The sequence below is a fragment of the Apodemus sylvaticus genome, chromosome 3, assembly GCF_947179515.1.
Source record: "Apodemus sylvaticus chromosome 3, mApoSyl1.1, whole genome shotgun sequence".
In the NCBI taxonomy this organism is placed as follows: Eukaryota; Metazoa; Chordata; class Mammalia; order Rodentia; family Muridae; genus Apodemus; species Apodemus sylvaticus.
The window spans coordinates 32,798,132-32,812,124 of record NC_067474.1 but is presented as its reverse complement, the minus strand read 5'-3'; the positions used below and the strand labels follow the sequence as shown (position 1 = coordinate 32,812,124).

Here is a 13,993-nt window from a genome sequence, read left to right as displayed (position 1 = left end):
TGAACAGAGACACAGTGAAACTAATTGAAGCTTTGGACCAATTAGATTTAACAGATATATATATATATAGAATATTCTATCCAAAGGCAAAAGAATATACCTTTTTCTCAGCACCTCATGGTACCTTCTCCAAATTCGACCATATAATTGGCCACAAGACTGACCTCAACAAATATAAGAAGATTGAAATAATCCCATGCCTCCTATCAGATCACTATGGAGTAAAAGAGGTCTTCTATAGCAACAAAAACAACAGAAAACCCACATACACATGGAAACTGAACAATATTCTACTCAATGATACCTTGGTCAAAGAAGAAATAAAGAAAGAAATTAAAGACTTTTTAGAACTTAATGAAAATGAAGACACAACATACCCACATCTATGGGACACAATGAAAGCAGTGCTTAGAGGAAAACTCATAGCCCTGAATGCCTCCAAAAAGAAAATGGAGAGAGCATACACTAACAGCTTAATGACACACCTGAAAGCCCTGGAACAAAAAGAAGCTATTTTACCCAGGAGGAGTAGAAGGTAGGAAATCATCAAACTTAGGGCTGAAATCAATCAAGTAGAAACAAAGAGAACCATACAAAGAATCAACAAAACCAGGAGCTGGTTCTTTGAGAAAATCAACAAGATAGATAAACCCTTAGCCAGACTAACCAAAGGGCACAAAGACAGTATCCAGATTAACGAATTTAGAAATGAAAAGGGAGATATAACAACAGATACTGAGGAAATTCAAAAAATCATTAGATCCTACTACAAAAGCCTATATTCAACACACCTGGAGAATCTGGAGGAAATGGACAGTTTCCTAGACAGATATCTGAAACCAAAACTAAATCCGGATCAAATAGATCATCTAAACAGTCCCATAACACCCGAAGAAATAAAAAGGGTCATAGAAAGTCTCCCAACCAAAAAAAACATCGGACCAGATGGCTTCAGTGCAGAATTCTATCAGACCTTCATAGAAGACCTAACACCAATACTCTTCAAACTATTCCACAAAATAGAAACAGAAGGAACTCTACCCAACTCGTTCTATGAAGCCACAATTACACTGATACCAAAACCACACAAAGATCCAACAAAGAAAGAGAACTTCAGGCCAATTTCTCTTATGAATATTGATGCAAAAATACTTAATAAAATGCTTGCCAACTGAATCCAAGAACACATCAAAACGATTATCCACCATGATCAAGTAGGCTTCATCCCAGGGATGCAGGGATGGTTCAATATAAGGAAATCCATCAATGCTGTCCACTACATAAACAAACTCAAAAAAACCATATGATCATCTCATTAGATGCAGAAAAAGCATTTGACAAAATCCAGCATCCTTTCATGCTAAAAGTATTGGAAAGTACAGGAATTCAAGGCCCATACCTAAATATCTTTAAAGCAATATACAACAAACCGGTAGCCAACATCAAACTAAATGGAGAGATACTTGAAGCAATACCACTAAAATCAGGGACTAGACAAGGCTGTCCTCTCTCTCCATATCTTTTCAATATAGTACTTCAAGTTCTAGCTAGAGCAATTAGACAGCATGAGGAGGTTAAGGGGATACAAATTGGAAAGGAAGAAATCAAATTATTACTATTTGCAGATGACATGATAGTCTACTTATGTGACCCGAAAACCTCCACCAGAGAACTCCTACAGCTGATAAACAACTTCAGCAAAGTGGCTGGTTATAAAATCAACTCAAGCAAATCAGTTGCCTTCCTATACTCAAAGGATAAGCAGGCTGAGAAAGAAGTTATGGAAATGACACCCTTCACAATCGCCACAAACAATATAAAGTATCTCTAACCAAGGAAGTAAAAGATCTATACGACAAGAACTTCAGGTCTCTGAAGAAGGAAATCGAAGAAGACCTCAGAAAATGGAAAAATCTGCCACGCTTGTGGATCGGCAGGATTAATATAGTTAAAATGGCCATCTTGCCAAAAGCGATCTACAGATTCAATGCAATCCCCATTGAAGACCTCAGAAAATGGAAAAATCTGCCACGCTTGTGGATCGGCAGGATTAATATAGTTAAAATGGCCATCTTGCCAAAAGCGATCTACAGATTCAATGCAATCCCCATCAAAATCCCAACTCAGTTCTTCACAGAGTTAGAAAAAGCAATTCTCAAATTCATCTGGAATAACAAAAAACCCAGGATAGCTAGAACTATTCTCATCAGCAAAAGAAATTCTGGGGCAATCAGTATCCCTGACTTCAAGCAATACTACAGAGTAATAGTGTTAAAAACTGCATGGTATTGGCACAGTGACAGACAAGTGGACCAATGGAGTAGAATTGAGGATCCAGAAATGAATCCACACACCTATGATCACTTGATCTTTGACAAAGGAGCTGAAAACATCCAGTGGAAAAAAGATAGCCTTTTCAACAGATGGTGCTGGTTCAATTGAAGGTCAACATGCAGAAGAATGGGAATTGATCCATTCTTATCTCCATGTACTAAACTTCACTCCAAGTGGATCAAGGACCTCCATGTAAAACCAGACACTGAAACTAATAGAAAAGAAACTGGCGAAAATCCTTGAGGACATGGGCACAGGGGAAAAGTTCCTGAACAGATCACCAATAGCTTATGCTCTAAGATCAAGAATTGACAAATGGGACCTCATAAAATTACAAAGTTTCTGTAAGGCAAAGGACACTGTTAAAAGGACAAAACAGCAACCATCAAATTGGGAAATGACATTCACCAACCCTACATCTGATAGAGGGCTAATATCCAATATATACAAAGAACTCAAGAAGTTAGACTTCAGGGAACCAAATAACCCTATTAAAAATGGGGTACAGATCTTAACAAAGAATTTTCACCTGAAGAAATTCGGATGACTGAGAGGCACCTTAAGAAGTGCTCAACATAATTAGTCATTAGGGAAATGCAAATCAAGACAACCCTGAGATTTCACCTTACACCAGTCAGAATGGCTAAGGTCAAAAACTCAGGAGACAGCAGGTGTTGGCAAGGATGTGGAGAAAGAGGAACACTCCTTCACTGCTGGTGGGGCTGTAATATGGTACAACCACTTTGGAAATCATTCTGGTGGTTCCTCAGAAAACTGGACATGACACTTCCGGAGGACCCTGCTATATCTCTCCTGGGCATATACCCAAAGGATTCCCCGGCATGCAATAAAGACACATGCTCCATTATGTTCATCGCAGCCTTATTTATAATAGCCAGAAGCTGGAAAGAACCCAGATGCCCCTCAAAGGATGAATGGATACAGAAAATGTGGTATATTTACACAATGGAATACCACTCAGCAATTAGAAACAATGAATTCACAAAATTTTTAGGCAAATGGTTTGATCTGGAAAATAACATCTTAAGTGAGGTAACCCAATCACAAAAGAATACACATGGAATGCAATCTCTCATAAGTGGATATTAATTAGCCCAGAAGCCCTGAATACCCAAGGCACAAATCGCATAACAAATGACTCCCATGAAGAAGTATGGAGAGGGTCCTGATCATGGAAAGTATTGACCTAGCATTGGAGGGGAATATAAGAACAGAGAAAAAGGAGGGAGGTGATTTGAGAATGGATTGAGAGAAGAAGGTTTATGGGACATATGGGGAGGTGGGAACCGGGAAAGGGGAAATCATTTGGAATATAAACAAAGAATATAGAAAATAAAAATATTAAAAAAAACCATGAGCCAAATTAAAAAAAAAAGGAATCAAGAAATTTAATTTAAAGACTGCCTTTATAGTCTCTGTATCCCACAATGAATCAATTGGCAAGAGTGGGTGGACTTGCCTCTTTACACAGGACTGCTATGATCTCATTAGTCTTTCTTATCTGCCTTCTATCAGTATTAAGATTTATTAACCACAAAGTATAGTACCTCATATAATTCTCCTTCATGGCCAGCTGATCATAATAGTCTCCTTATTTTGCATATGAGCAAACAGGCACAGATCTTAAATATCTTCACTTGGGATTTAGAAAGCAGCACATGTATGATTTGGCCTCAAGAATGTTAAACTCTGAACTGCTCTTTTTAATATGCTTCCCTTACATTTCATGATTGATACAATTCAATTTTGCTCTTTGATTTCTTCTTTTTCTACTCAAGATTTCTTTTTTTTACCTTATTTCTTTTTTTTATTCGACATATTTTTTATTTACATTTCAAATGATTTCCCCTTTTCTAGCCCCCCACTCCCCGAAAGTCCCATAAGCCCCCTTCCCTCCCCTTGTTCTCCCACCCACCCCTTCCCACTTTCCTGTTCTGGTTTTGCCCTATACTGCTTCACTGAGTCTTTCCAGAACAAGGGGCCCACTCCTCCGTTCTTCTTGTATCTCATTTGATGTGTGGATTATGTCTTGGGTATTCCAAGTTTCTAGGCTAATATCCACTTATCAGTGAGTGCAAACCATGATTGATCTTTTAAGACTGGGCTACCTCACTTAGTATGATGTTCTTCAGCTCCATCCATTTGCCTAAGAATTTCATGAATTCATTGTTTCTAATGGCTGCATAGTACTCCATTGTGTATATATTCTACATTTTTTTTTTGCATCCTCTCTTCTATGGATGCAGTAGCAACTACCACAAATTCAATGGCTTGAAAACACAGTTTATTTTCTTTTAGTCAGAGATCAGAAGTCTGAAAAAATTTCTGAAAGAAGGGATTGTTTGAGGCTGAGGGGCTTCCAGGAAAGAGTCCCTATCTTTTTATACCCTAATCTAGAAGCTCTTTCCATTCCTCTGTAGTCCTTCCCTCCACTTCTAGAATGTATCCATCCAACCTGTGTTTCTCACTGTCCCATCTCTTTCTTCTGTCTATATTTATCCTCCTCACTGCCCACTCACGATGCCCCCTTGCTTATATTGAATATATCAGATTAGCGATGATAATTTCCCATCTCAAAACCTTTAACAACCTAAGAAACAAAGTTCAATGCATAAGACCAGATTAATAGGTTTAGGGCATCAGAATGTAATGGTCTTTGAGTAGCCATTACCCACGTATCACACTACCCATTATAAGCTCCAGATTCACCAGATTTTGATTCCATTAAAGCATATATGTAATATATAAAAAATAGCAGTTATAAATCATTATTAGATAAATCATACACATATTTTATGGATGAATATACATATATTTTAAAGAAGCAATTAATTTAAATTAATATAAGAAGCCTTAAAACAGACATTTGTACTCAAGGGAGGACATTAGTAAGCTATATTTATTTGATTCCAAAATATTTTACATTTTTAATTTCCTTGCTAGATATAAACTGAATCATTTTTTGCAGAATATAAGAATTCTAAAATCAGAAGCCAACACCTGCAGATTTTTTGACATTGCACCTGTGTTTTTTAAGTGAAGAAAATATAAAAAGATCAACAGTATATCACGCATTATCTTTAGGTACTAATAAATTTGCTTCTTAAAGATAAAATATCTTAAATATAACTCAGTCCTAATTGAAAATGTGAAACTCTGCTAAATTTGCCTGTTTAACAGAAACAGTTTCCTTAGTTAAATAGCTTCTTGTTGAATAAAGCTCCACCAAAGGGTTTTTATTACCAGCTGTGAAAGGTTTCTTCCTATAAACATACATAAACAAGGACAAGAATAGTCTTGTTATCTTAAAGCTGCAATTCTTAGTTTTACGTTACTAAGTTTTATGAATTTTTTTGTGTGAAGAGTTCTAGTTTAAAACAATCTACACCTTCAAACTATTCCTTGTGAAACAAGTCTCATTTGAATTACCTTGATACTTCTTTAGTGATGTCTCTATTTTCTTGCCTTCCCTTGCTCCTGAAGATTTGTAGTATTCCAACTTTCCTCTGTATACCCACTTGCTAATCACATTTGTGCCTTGTATTATTATCTGTGGAGGACTGTCTTTTTGTATGTCTCTCTGTCTCTCTATCTCTGTCTGTCTCTGTCTCTCTGTCTCTCTGTCTCTCTGTCTGTCTCTGTTTCTGTCTCTGTCTCTGTCTCTCTCCCTCCTTCCTCCTTCCTTCCCTCCCTCTTCCTTCTGTTTTGAGGTAAAATTTTATTGGAAGCTTTATAGCTGATCAAGCACATAAAACCATGCACATGTCCTTCTCTGATATTTTTTTTTAAATTTTGTTAAAGAAAGAATAGTTGTTGGTTTTTTTGAACAATTTTCCTCATGTGAAGTCCTATTCTGCTTATTGTTCTTGATACTTTCTTTATTCCAGATAGGGGGTAGAATGCTGTTTCCCTCTCCAATGGCCTCCTAATAGACCACAAGTTGTACTAATCATGGTAAATCTTTTCATTGTGTGAAATAAATGCTACGTTTTTTATTGAAGAGGTTGGTGAGATGACTTGTTGGTTAAAGTGATTGTTAAATAAGCATAAGGACCTAAGTTCATATTCTCAGCATCTAATAGAAATTGGCATGTGTGGATTATGTCTTGGGTATTCCAAGTTTCTAGGCTACAGTGCATCTGTAACTTCAACCCTGTAAGTGAGGAGGGTTAGCAGAGAAAAGGAGAATCTAGGAGCCCACTGACCAGCTAACCTAGAAGAATCTATAAGCATCATGCTCAGTGAGAGACCTCATCTCAAAGCATAGGGTGGGAGACAGTTGAGGTAGATGCCTTTGGCCTCTAGGTGTGTGTGTACTCACACATACATTGACATTGCTAACGTCTATGCATGAACACCCCCACATACACATACAACCATACAAACACATATATCACCCATGAATTTTTGATTATGAAATAATGATGTTAAATTGTTTAAAGAAAAAGCAAGAGTGGCCCATAAGGGCAGTACTAACTGGAGTTAGTAGGTTATAAAAAGTGCAGTGGTGAGGGGACTTCTTGGGGGAATATGAGGGAGTTAGAAGTGGGGATTGCCATTGATATGATCATATTTCATTGCATGCACATAGAAAAATTTAAAAGTGAGAGTGGGTTTCTCAAACAGACCAGCATGATAGCTTCTAGATAAGTAGAAAACCTTGAGTTTGATTCTAGAATGAAGGGTGGAAGGAAAGAACTGACTATTAAAAGCTGCCTACTGCATTCTACATACATACAGTGATATATACATGCATATATATGCACAAACACCATACACACATACACACATACACCACGCACCATAGCACATCACACCCACCCCTCCCACACACATATACATAGACTACACACCACACCACACCACAACACACTACACACAATTTAAAAAATAGTGAGATCATGTCTCCTTTGTTTTAACTATATCTCATAGAATATAACTTTGACTTTTGATAGTTTTTTATGTGAATTTTTATCCAAAATGAGGCCTTCTCCTTTTGTCAATAAGTCATCTAAGCATTTGAGTCACATAGGCTATGACAACTGAGTGTGTATTGCATCCAAGAGCGATAACTTCCTGTGGAATGCTTCCTTAGCTTGCATTCATCTAAGGGATGCTGACTATTATTCCTGTTTTCTTGGCTGGCATGAAACCCAGAAGGAAGTCAGTGATGGAAACACCTCATTTGCTTAAAACCACAAAGCATTCTTTACATTCTGAGTTGAGCAATAAAAAAGCGAGAGATAGTCTTGAAAAATAAGTAAGTATATAAGCATGCTCAGGAATCTAGGGAGATTTTGTCCTTATTTTTGAACAATATATGATGAAAGTAATTGAAGAATGTAAAAACATAACAATGTAACACTGATCCAGCAGAAAGGATACAGTATCTTAATAACATTATTTTTCTGGTTGGAACATCTTATTTCATTTCAATTACTTGTGTCTGTTGCATATCTATCTTCAGGTTTTCTTCTGCCTAAGTTCTTTCCAATTCTCTTAAAGAAGAACACTCACATAGACAAGAATGGTGTCGTGTTTTCAGAGATGCGTCTGATGGCAGTGATATTCATTGCTAGGAACTGATTTACTTTTGACTTTTTTGTGATTTCTTTCTTTGTTTAAATTACCTTTTCTCCTTTATTGCCAGGGATTGAACCTAAGGCATTGCATATGTTAGGTAAGTCCTGTGTTGCTCAACTGTGCCTTGAGCCTGCAAATCCTTTCTTTATTTGCAGCCTGGTCTATGATTTTCACGTATCTATTTTTCTATCTTATCAGAGATAGGACCTCTAAACAAATAGAAACTAAAGGTATTTCACTTCAAATATTTGATTTAATACAAATCACTATAAAGATTTCTAATAGATGTAAAATAAAACTTTTTTTTCTGCTTTTATGCCAAAACTTTTATGCTGTTCTACTAAACAATACCGTATTCCACTCTAATGATTCCCTTGCCACTGCTGTTTCTTGATTAGAAATGTGGGTTTCATACAGGGAAAGATATGTTGGCAAGAGGAGCTAAGAACAGAATGCACTGCATGCTATAAAGCAAGTGAAAGTATTTATGTTTGTCCTGCAGGCACTATTGAGGCATTCACAACTCCTCAGCTGAGGTGTGTGGTCAAAGTGGTAGTTACAGGAAAGCAATATGCCCTTAGTATTTGTGCTGGAGGGAAAGGAGAGAAATTGAGTGAAACAGACTCCTAAATAGAAGAGGCTGCTTAGTGCCTGAGTGCAGTGTAGATCTGACTTAACTAATAAAGGCCTGGATCAGGATGCTTTTGCAGAGATTGCAAGATAGCTGGCAACATTCTATGATATTACTGGTGCAGATGAGGTACAGACTTTATAGGAGTCATGGTAGAGAAATAAAATAAGGAGTGAGGGTTTAAGCTTGAGGAGTTTAGCAAAAAACATGATAGTAGCAAAGACAGTGAAGAGAGGTAGCTAATTTGAATAAGATAAATTCAACTTTAATCATAATTTGTTTTTTTCAAAACATGCAGGTATATATGTGCAGTGCCAATGGGAAAATACTGGATTGGGTTTCACGAAAGTAATTGTCTTGATATGGATTTGGAATTATCCATGTAGAACTGAATGTGCAGCCTTAGGCAGATGAGCTTTCCAGTTGACAGGGTACAGAAGGGAGGGGCAATGATGCCTGAAGCACGTGCTGCTGTATGTGCTTTATTGTCTTAATAACTCCTCACTGCCTGAAATCATAATGAGCTTCTTCATGATCCCTTTTAGATTTCCGTAACATAACTTAACCATTAGGATTCTATTGTATATCTCTGTACCTCAAGGACAAGGAAAGGTACCTGACACGTGTTAGGTAATCAAGAAGCATCTAGTGAGAGGTTCAAACTAAGACTGGGTGGTAACAGGCTGATTATGAAAGCTTGAGGCTCGGAGTTCTGATTTCCAGCACCTATATAAAAGCTGGGCATGGTGATGTCAGGCTGGAGTCACAGAACTGGGAGTCAGAGATGGATGTGTCCTTAGGGCTTGCTGTCCAGCCAGTATAGCTAAAAGCGGTTAGATATAGGTTCAGTGAGGAGTACTGTCTCAAAAAATTAGATGTAGAGCAGTTGAGGAAGACAGCTGATGGCCATCTCTGCTTTCCATATACATCTTCATAGCTAAGTATACTTGAACAAATACATGCAACATACACACATACACAAAACACACACACACATGTATGAATAATGCACATACCTACATACCTCCATACAAGACACAGTATCTAATGTACTGAATGCATGAATCAGAGATTGAATGAAGAAACAGTATTTTCACAAAAAATCCAGTTCTTAAAACTGTCTATAGTTTTGACAATCTGATGATCCAAAGACAAATATTTTTTCAAATACTTATTTTATACAAAGACATATTTTACTCCCACCTCCCATAGGTAACATCCTGACCTTCTTTGTATTTTACCCCATGCCCCAACTACCACCACCATTGGTAACATTCTGACCTTCTTTGCTGTGTGATTTTTCAAATGTGATTGGCGTTCTGCTCCTCAGAGATTCTTTTTCACTTTGCTTTTCTCCCTTTGAGAAACGAAATAGAGATTGTAGTTACTTTAGCATGAAGTTGAATGTTCAGTGTTACTGTTCTCACTCAGATTTCAATATGATTATTAAAACTGAACATCTCGCTATCATTTCCTAAAAATGCTTAACCTGCATTAGCTCATCAGGCTTGATAGTGGTAGAATAATGGGGAGGAGGAGGCAGTTTCATCCTATCATTACTAACTTTTCTCCTCATAAGCTTGTTCTCGTTTGCGCATTAATGTTTTCCTAACCTTTCCTTTGAAGTGGAATTATATCACACTGGATATGGCCAGTGACTAACTGATGATGTTCTATAGTGGCTAGCTGATAATGTTCTATAGTGGCTAACTAATGATGTTCTATAGTGGTTAACTGATGATGTTCCTATAGTGACTAACTGATGATGTTCCTATAGTGTCTAACTGAGGATGTTCTATAGTGGTTAACTGATGATGTTTCTATAGTGTCTAACTGAGGATGTTCTATAGGGTCTAACTGAGGAGGTTCTATAGTGTCTAACTGATGATGTTCTATAGTAGATAACTGATGATGTTCCTAAAGTGGCTAGCTGACGATGTTCCTATAGTGTCTAACTGAGGATGTTCTATAGTGGTTAACTGATGATGTTTCTATAGTGTCTAACTGAGGATGTTCTATAGGGTCTAACTGAGGATGTTCTATAGTGTCTAACTGATGATGTTCTATAGTGGATAACTGATGATGTTCCTACAGTGGCTAGCTGACGATGTTCCTATAGTGTCTAACTGAGGATGTTCTATAGTGGATAACTGATGATGTTCTATAGTGTCTAACTCATGATGTTCCTATAGTGGCTAGCTGACGATGTTCCTATATAGATGCACTGACACAGAACAAAGGTTATGGGGTAGGAAGGTCGGTCGCCAAACTTTAGTAGAGGTAAAAAAAATCTGTGAGTGTAAAAAAATAAGATGGGGAGGTAGTTGGTAAAGTGTTTGCCCCAAGGATGAGTACCTGGACATAAAAAGCCAGATATGGTGGCATGCATGTGTAATCCTAATGCTGGGGCTGTATCCCACCAGATTCCCGGAGCTACCAGGACAGCAACCTAGCCGAAGTGGTGGCCCTTAAGTCTCAGTATGTGATGTACAGCTCCTGAAGAGTGGCACCTGTGGTTATCCTCTGGCTTTCATGCACACATGCATAAGGCCATACACATAGACCTGGCTTTCAGCTTCCACCACCCAAAAGGAAATGTAGGTGATGAGAAAATACCTGTCGGGAATAGAAATGGTGCTTCAAAGTAAATTGCTCTGCAGTAGAAAGGAAGGGACAAATAAAAAGAGGAAGGGGATCAGGTAGGTGACTAAGATAGCCCAAGGTGTGGTTATCATGGAGGTGGAAGATGAGCAAATACTTAAGGACAAGGACTCTGAGTATCGTGTGTGCTACAATATGGAGTCTTAGACATTATGTATGAGTATTGAAGAATAACTATGTCAGATAACTCCATTTAAGTCTCACGGTAACCACAGGCATTAGGCAAGGCTGGGTTATTTCTTCTGGAATACAAACAAAGTTGTTTGATTGGCTAATGACATGCACATAGTGAAGGAGCGAGTCAAGACCATTTATAAATAAAAATAATAAAAAAGCTGTAAAACTTATTGTGCATCATGTTTTGATTTTGTTTGTAAACATTAGCATTGTAGTCTTTATATGTTGTATAAATATAGACACATGAACAATGCCATATTCAGAAGAAAAAGATCATGTTTGCATTGGGTTGGCTTTGTATTTCTTTAGATATCAGTTGCGGATAAACAAATTTCATGGGAACTTTTTGATTGAACCTTTTTTTTTTCCAATTGAACTTTTAAAGGCTACTTTAGAAAGCACAATACAATTTGGTTTGCTTTTACTTTTAGATATTTCCTTATATGATTCAAATTAATTTTATTTATTTGCCATTGAAAAATTTTATTCCTATGCAACATATTTTATGAGAGAACATATCATTCTAACATTTTGTGATTATTACATTTAGCTTATTTTAATAGAAAACTTAAAAAGAAATCCTGTCTTACCTATTTCCCACATGTACTTAAAAAGGACAGACACCAAGCATTCCCAGACAGAACTGCTAAGGGTCTTTGTTGCCAGCAAGTCTTCTCATAATTAACACCCCGGTATCATAGCTGTCATACAGCACTAGAAATACTCAGGAGCTGCTCTGCCTAGGTGTAGTCTAAGCTCTTCTCAAGCATGGCTGCCTTCAGAGAGAAAGAGGTCTTGAAAAGCATCTGTTCTCCTGATTTCTCTCTAAGTGTCCTGTAGTCCATGGGCAGCTCATCTGGAAGGGCTGACTCATAGTTCCCTCTCATCTGTCACCATCTCATCTGTCTCACTGTAGCCGGGCTGGTGATGAGGTTTCTGTTGTAATGCTTATGGTGTTGGATTTAGTACAGCTTCAGTTATGGTCTAGCTGTGTGTTAGCAGTGTTAGAGCAGGATTCTGTCTCACAGATGTCAGTGCTTGGAAAGGGCTCAGCATACTGCCCAGTACATAGTTAGTGCTGAAAAACTCCCATGTTCTTCAAGAAAAAGACCTATTAGCTATTCCTTTGTAACCTATGAGAAAGCAAAATTAACAACAAAATCTCTTCCAAGTCCAAATATATCCCCTAACATTATTATGCATCCTTTAAATATGCATATGCAGAATATATAAATAAATAAGAACATGGCTTATACAGTACCCAACCTAGATGTTACCTAGATATAAAACTACTGAGCAATCTTCCATATAGCAGTAGGCATAAACATCCATTAGCAGACAAAGGATGAGACTCAAGACTGACTTAGGAACATAAAAGAACATACCTGTGCTATGCTTGGTTGAGACTGACTACTCAGGTGAGGGCAGGGTTTCTTCTTGGTCCTCACTTCCAGGGGCTTCACTTTGTTGAATTTTACTCTTAGTGATTTTAACATCGTCTCTGAGGCAGGTCTGAAAGACCTCTGATTTTATGACCCTGTAGCTCAAAGAGGAGAGATGTGCTTTGTTTTTCTTTCCATTAGTACACAAGCCAATTAGTTGTTTAATCAGGATTTTGTTCTCATTAATTCCTACAGCTGACTCCCTAGCTAAGTAGGGCTTTGACTTAAAGGCAGTAAATTACTTCTGCTTGGGTAATTTGCACTCTGTTTATGAACTTTCAAGAATCAAGATGCCCCTGTGAATAATTTAAGATGAGAGGATTAAACAAGTTGAGTTGAATTGTTGAAAAAAATGATTGTGACTTGTTTTCTTCCTTTCTAATTGCTCATCTTCTATCTGTGCCTAATTTTAAACAAAGGGATATATGTGAATGATTAACTAGTGAAACACTCGCGAAGGTTCTAATTTAAAGCATGTAGTCTGTTTTGCCAAAGTGCCCATCTCTAGTGATGAAACATGACTTTACTATTAAACTTATTTTGTTTGTTCATCCAGATTCTGATTCCATATCACTGGCAGAAAAGTCTGTATAATCTTGTCTCTGATTGGATGTAGATTGGGGTCTTCAACCTTTGAGAGTTACAGGTCCATAATCAAGAACTGTTAAAGAAGAAACATTTTTCACCCAGTGCCCAAATTTCTTTGATGTTTTGTGCTATTGAATTTTACAAACTTGTGTAAGCACTTATTTTTTGAATAAGAACTTCTCTCTCTCTCTCTCTCTCTCTCTCTCTCTCTCTCTCTCTCTCACACACACACACACACACATCTGTTTTCAGTCATAGTCCCTCACTGAACCTGGAACTCCTTGGTTCTTCTAGGCTGGCTAGCCAGGAAGCAAGCCACAGAGACCATTTTGTCTTCACCTCTCCAGTACTAGGATTGCAGGGCAGATGTGCGCTGATGGGCTTGGTTATTCTGTGTGCGAATCTACACTAGGATTATTCTAGAGCAGTAGGCACTTTATCTGCTGAAACATTTTCCTTGTTTCCATAGCCCACTGGTTCCAGTGTTTGCTGGCCATATATCCACAAATGTGAGGCCATCCAGTGGAGAGTGGGCAACAGAGCAGTGAATGCATCA

General features: G+C 37.6%; 1 protein-coding gene across 1 annotated transcript in view; it reads right to left on the bottom strand.

Moving 5' to 3' along the window:
* Cngb3 (cyclic nucleotide gated channel subunit beta 3) overlaps window positions 1–12,903 on the bottom strand; it is a 217,912-nt gene extending 205,009 nt beyond the window's left edge. Inside the window, exons 1-2 of the mRNA XM_052175774.1 lie at window positions 12,793–12,903; window positions 9,851–9,926 (exon numbers count right to left, since the gene is read on the bottom strand). Of these exons, the coding sequence (XP_052031734.1) occupies window positions 9,851–9,926; window positions 12,793–12,903 (187 nt within the window). The remainder of the gene's footprint in view (window positions 1–9,850; window positions 9,927–12,792) is intronic.
* Between the last annotated feature and the right edge of the window lie 1,090 nt (window positions 12,904–13,993).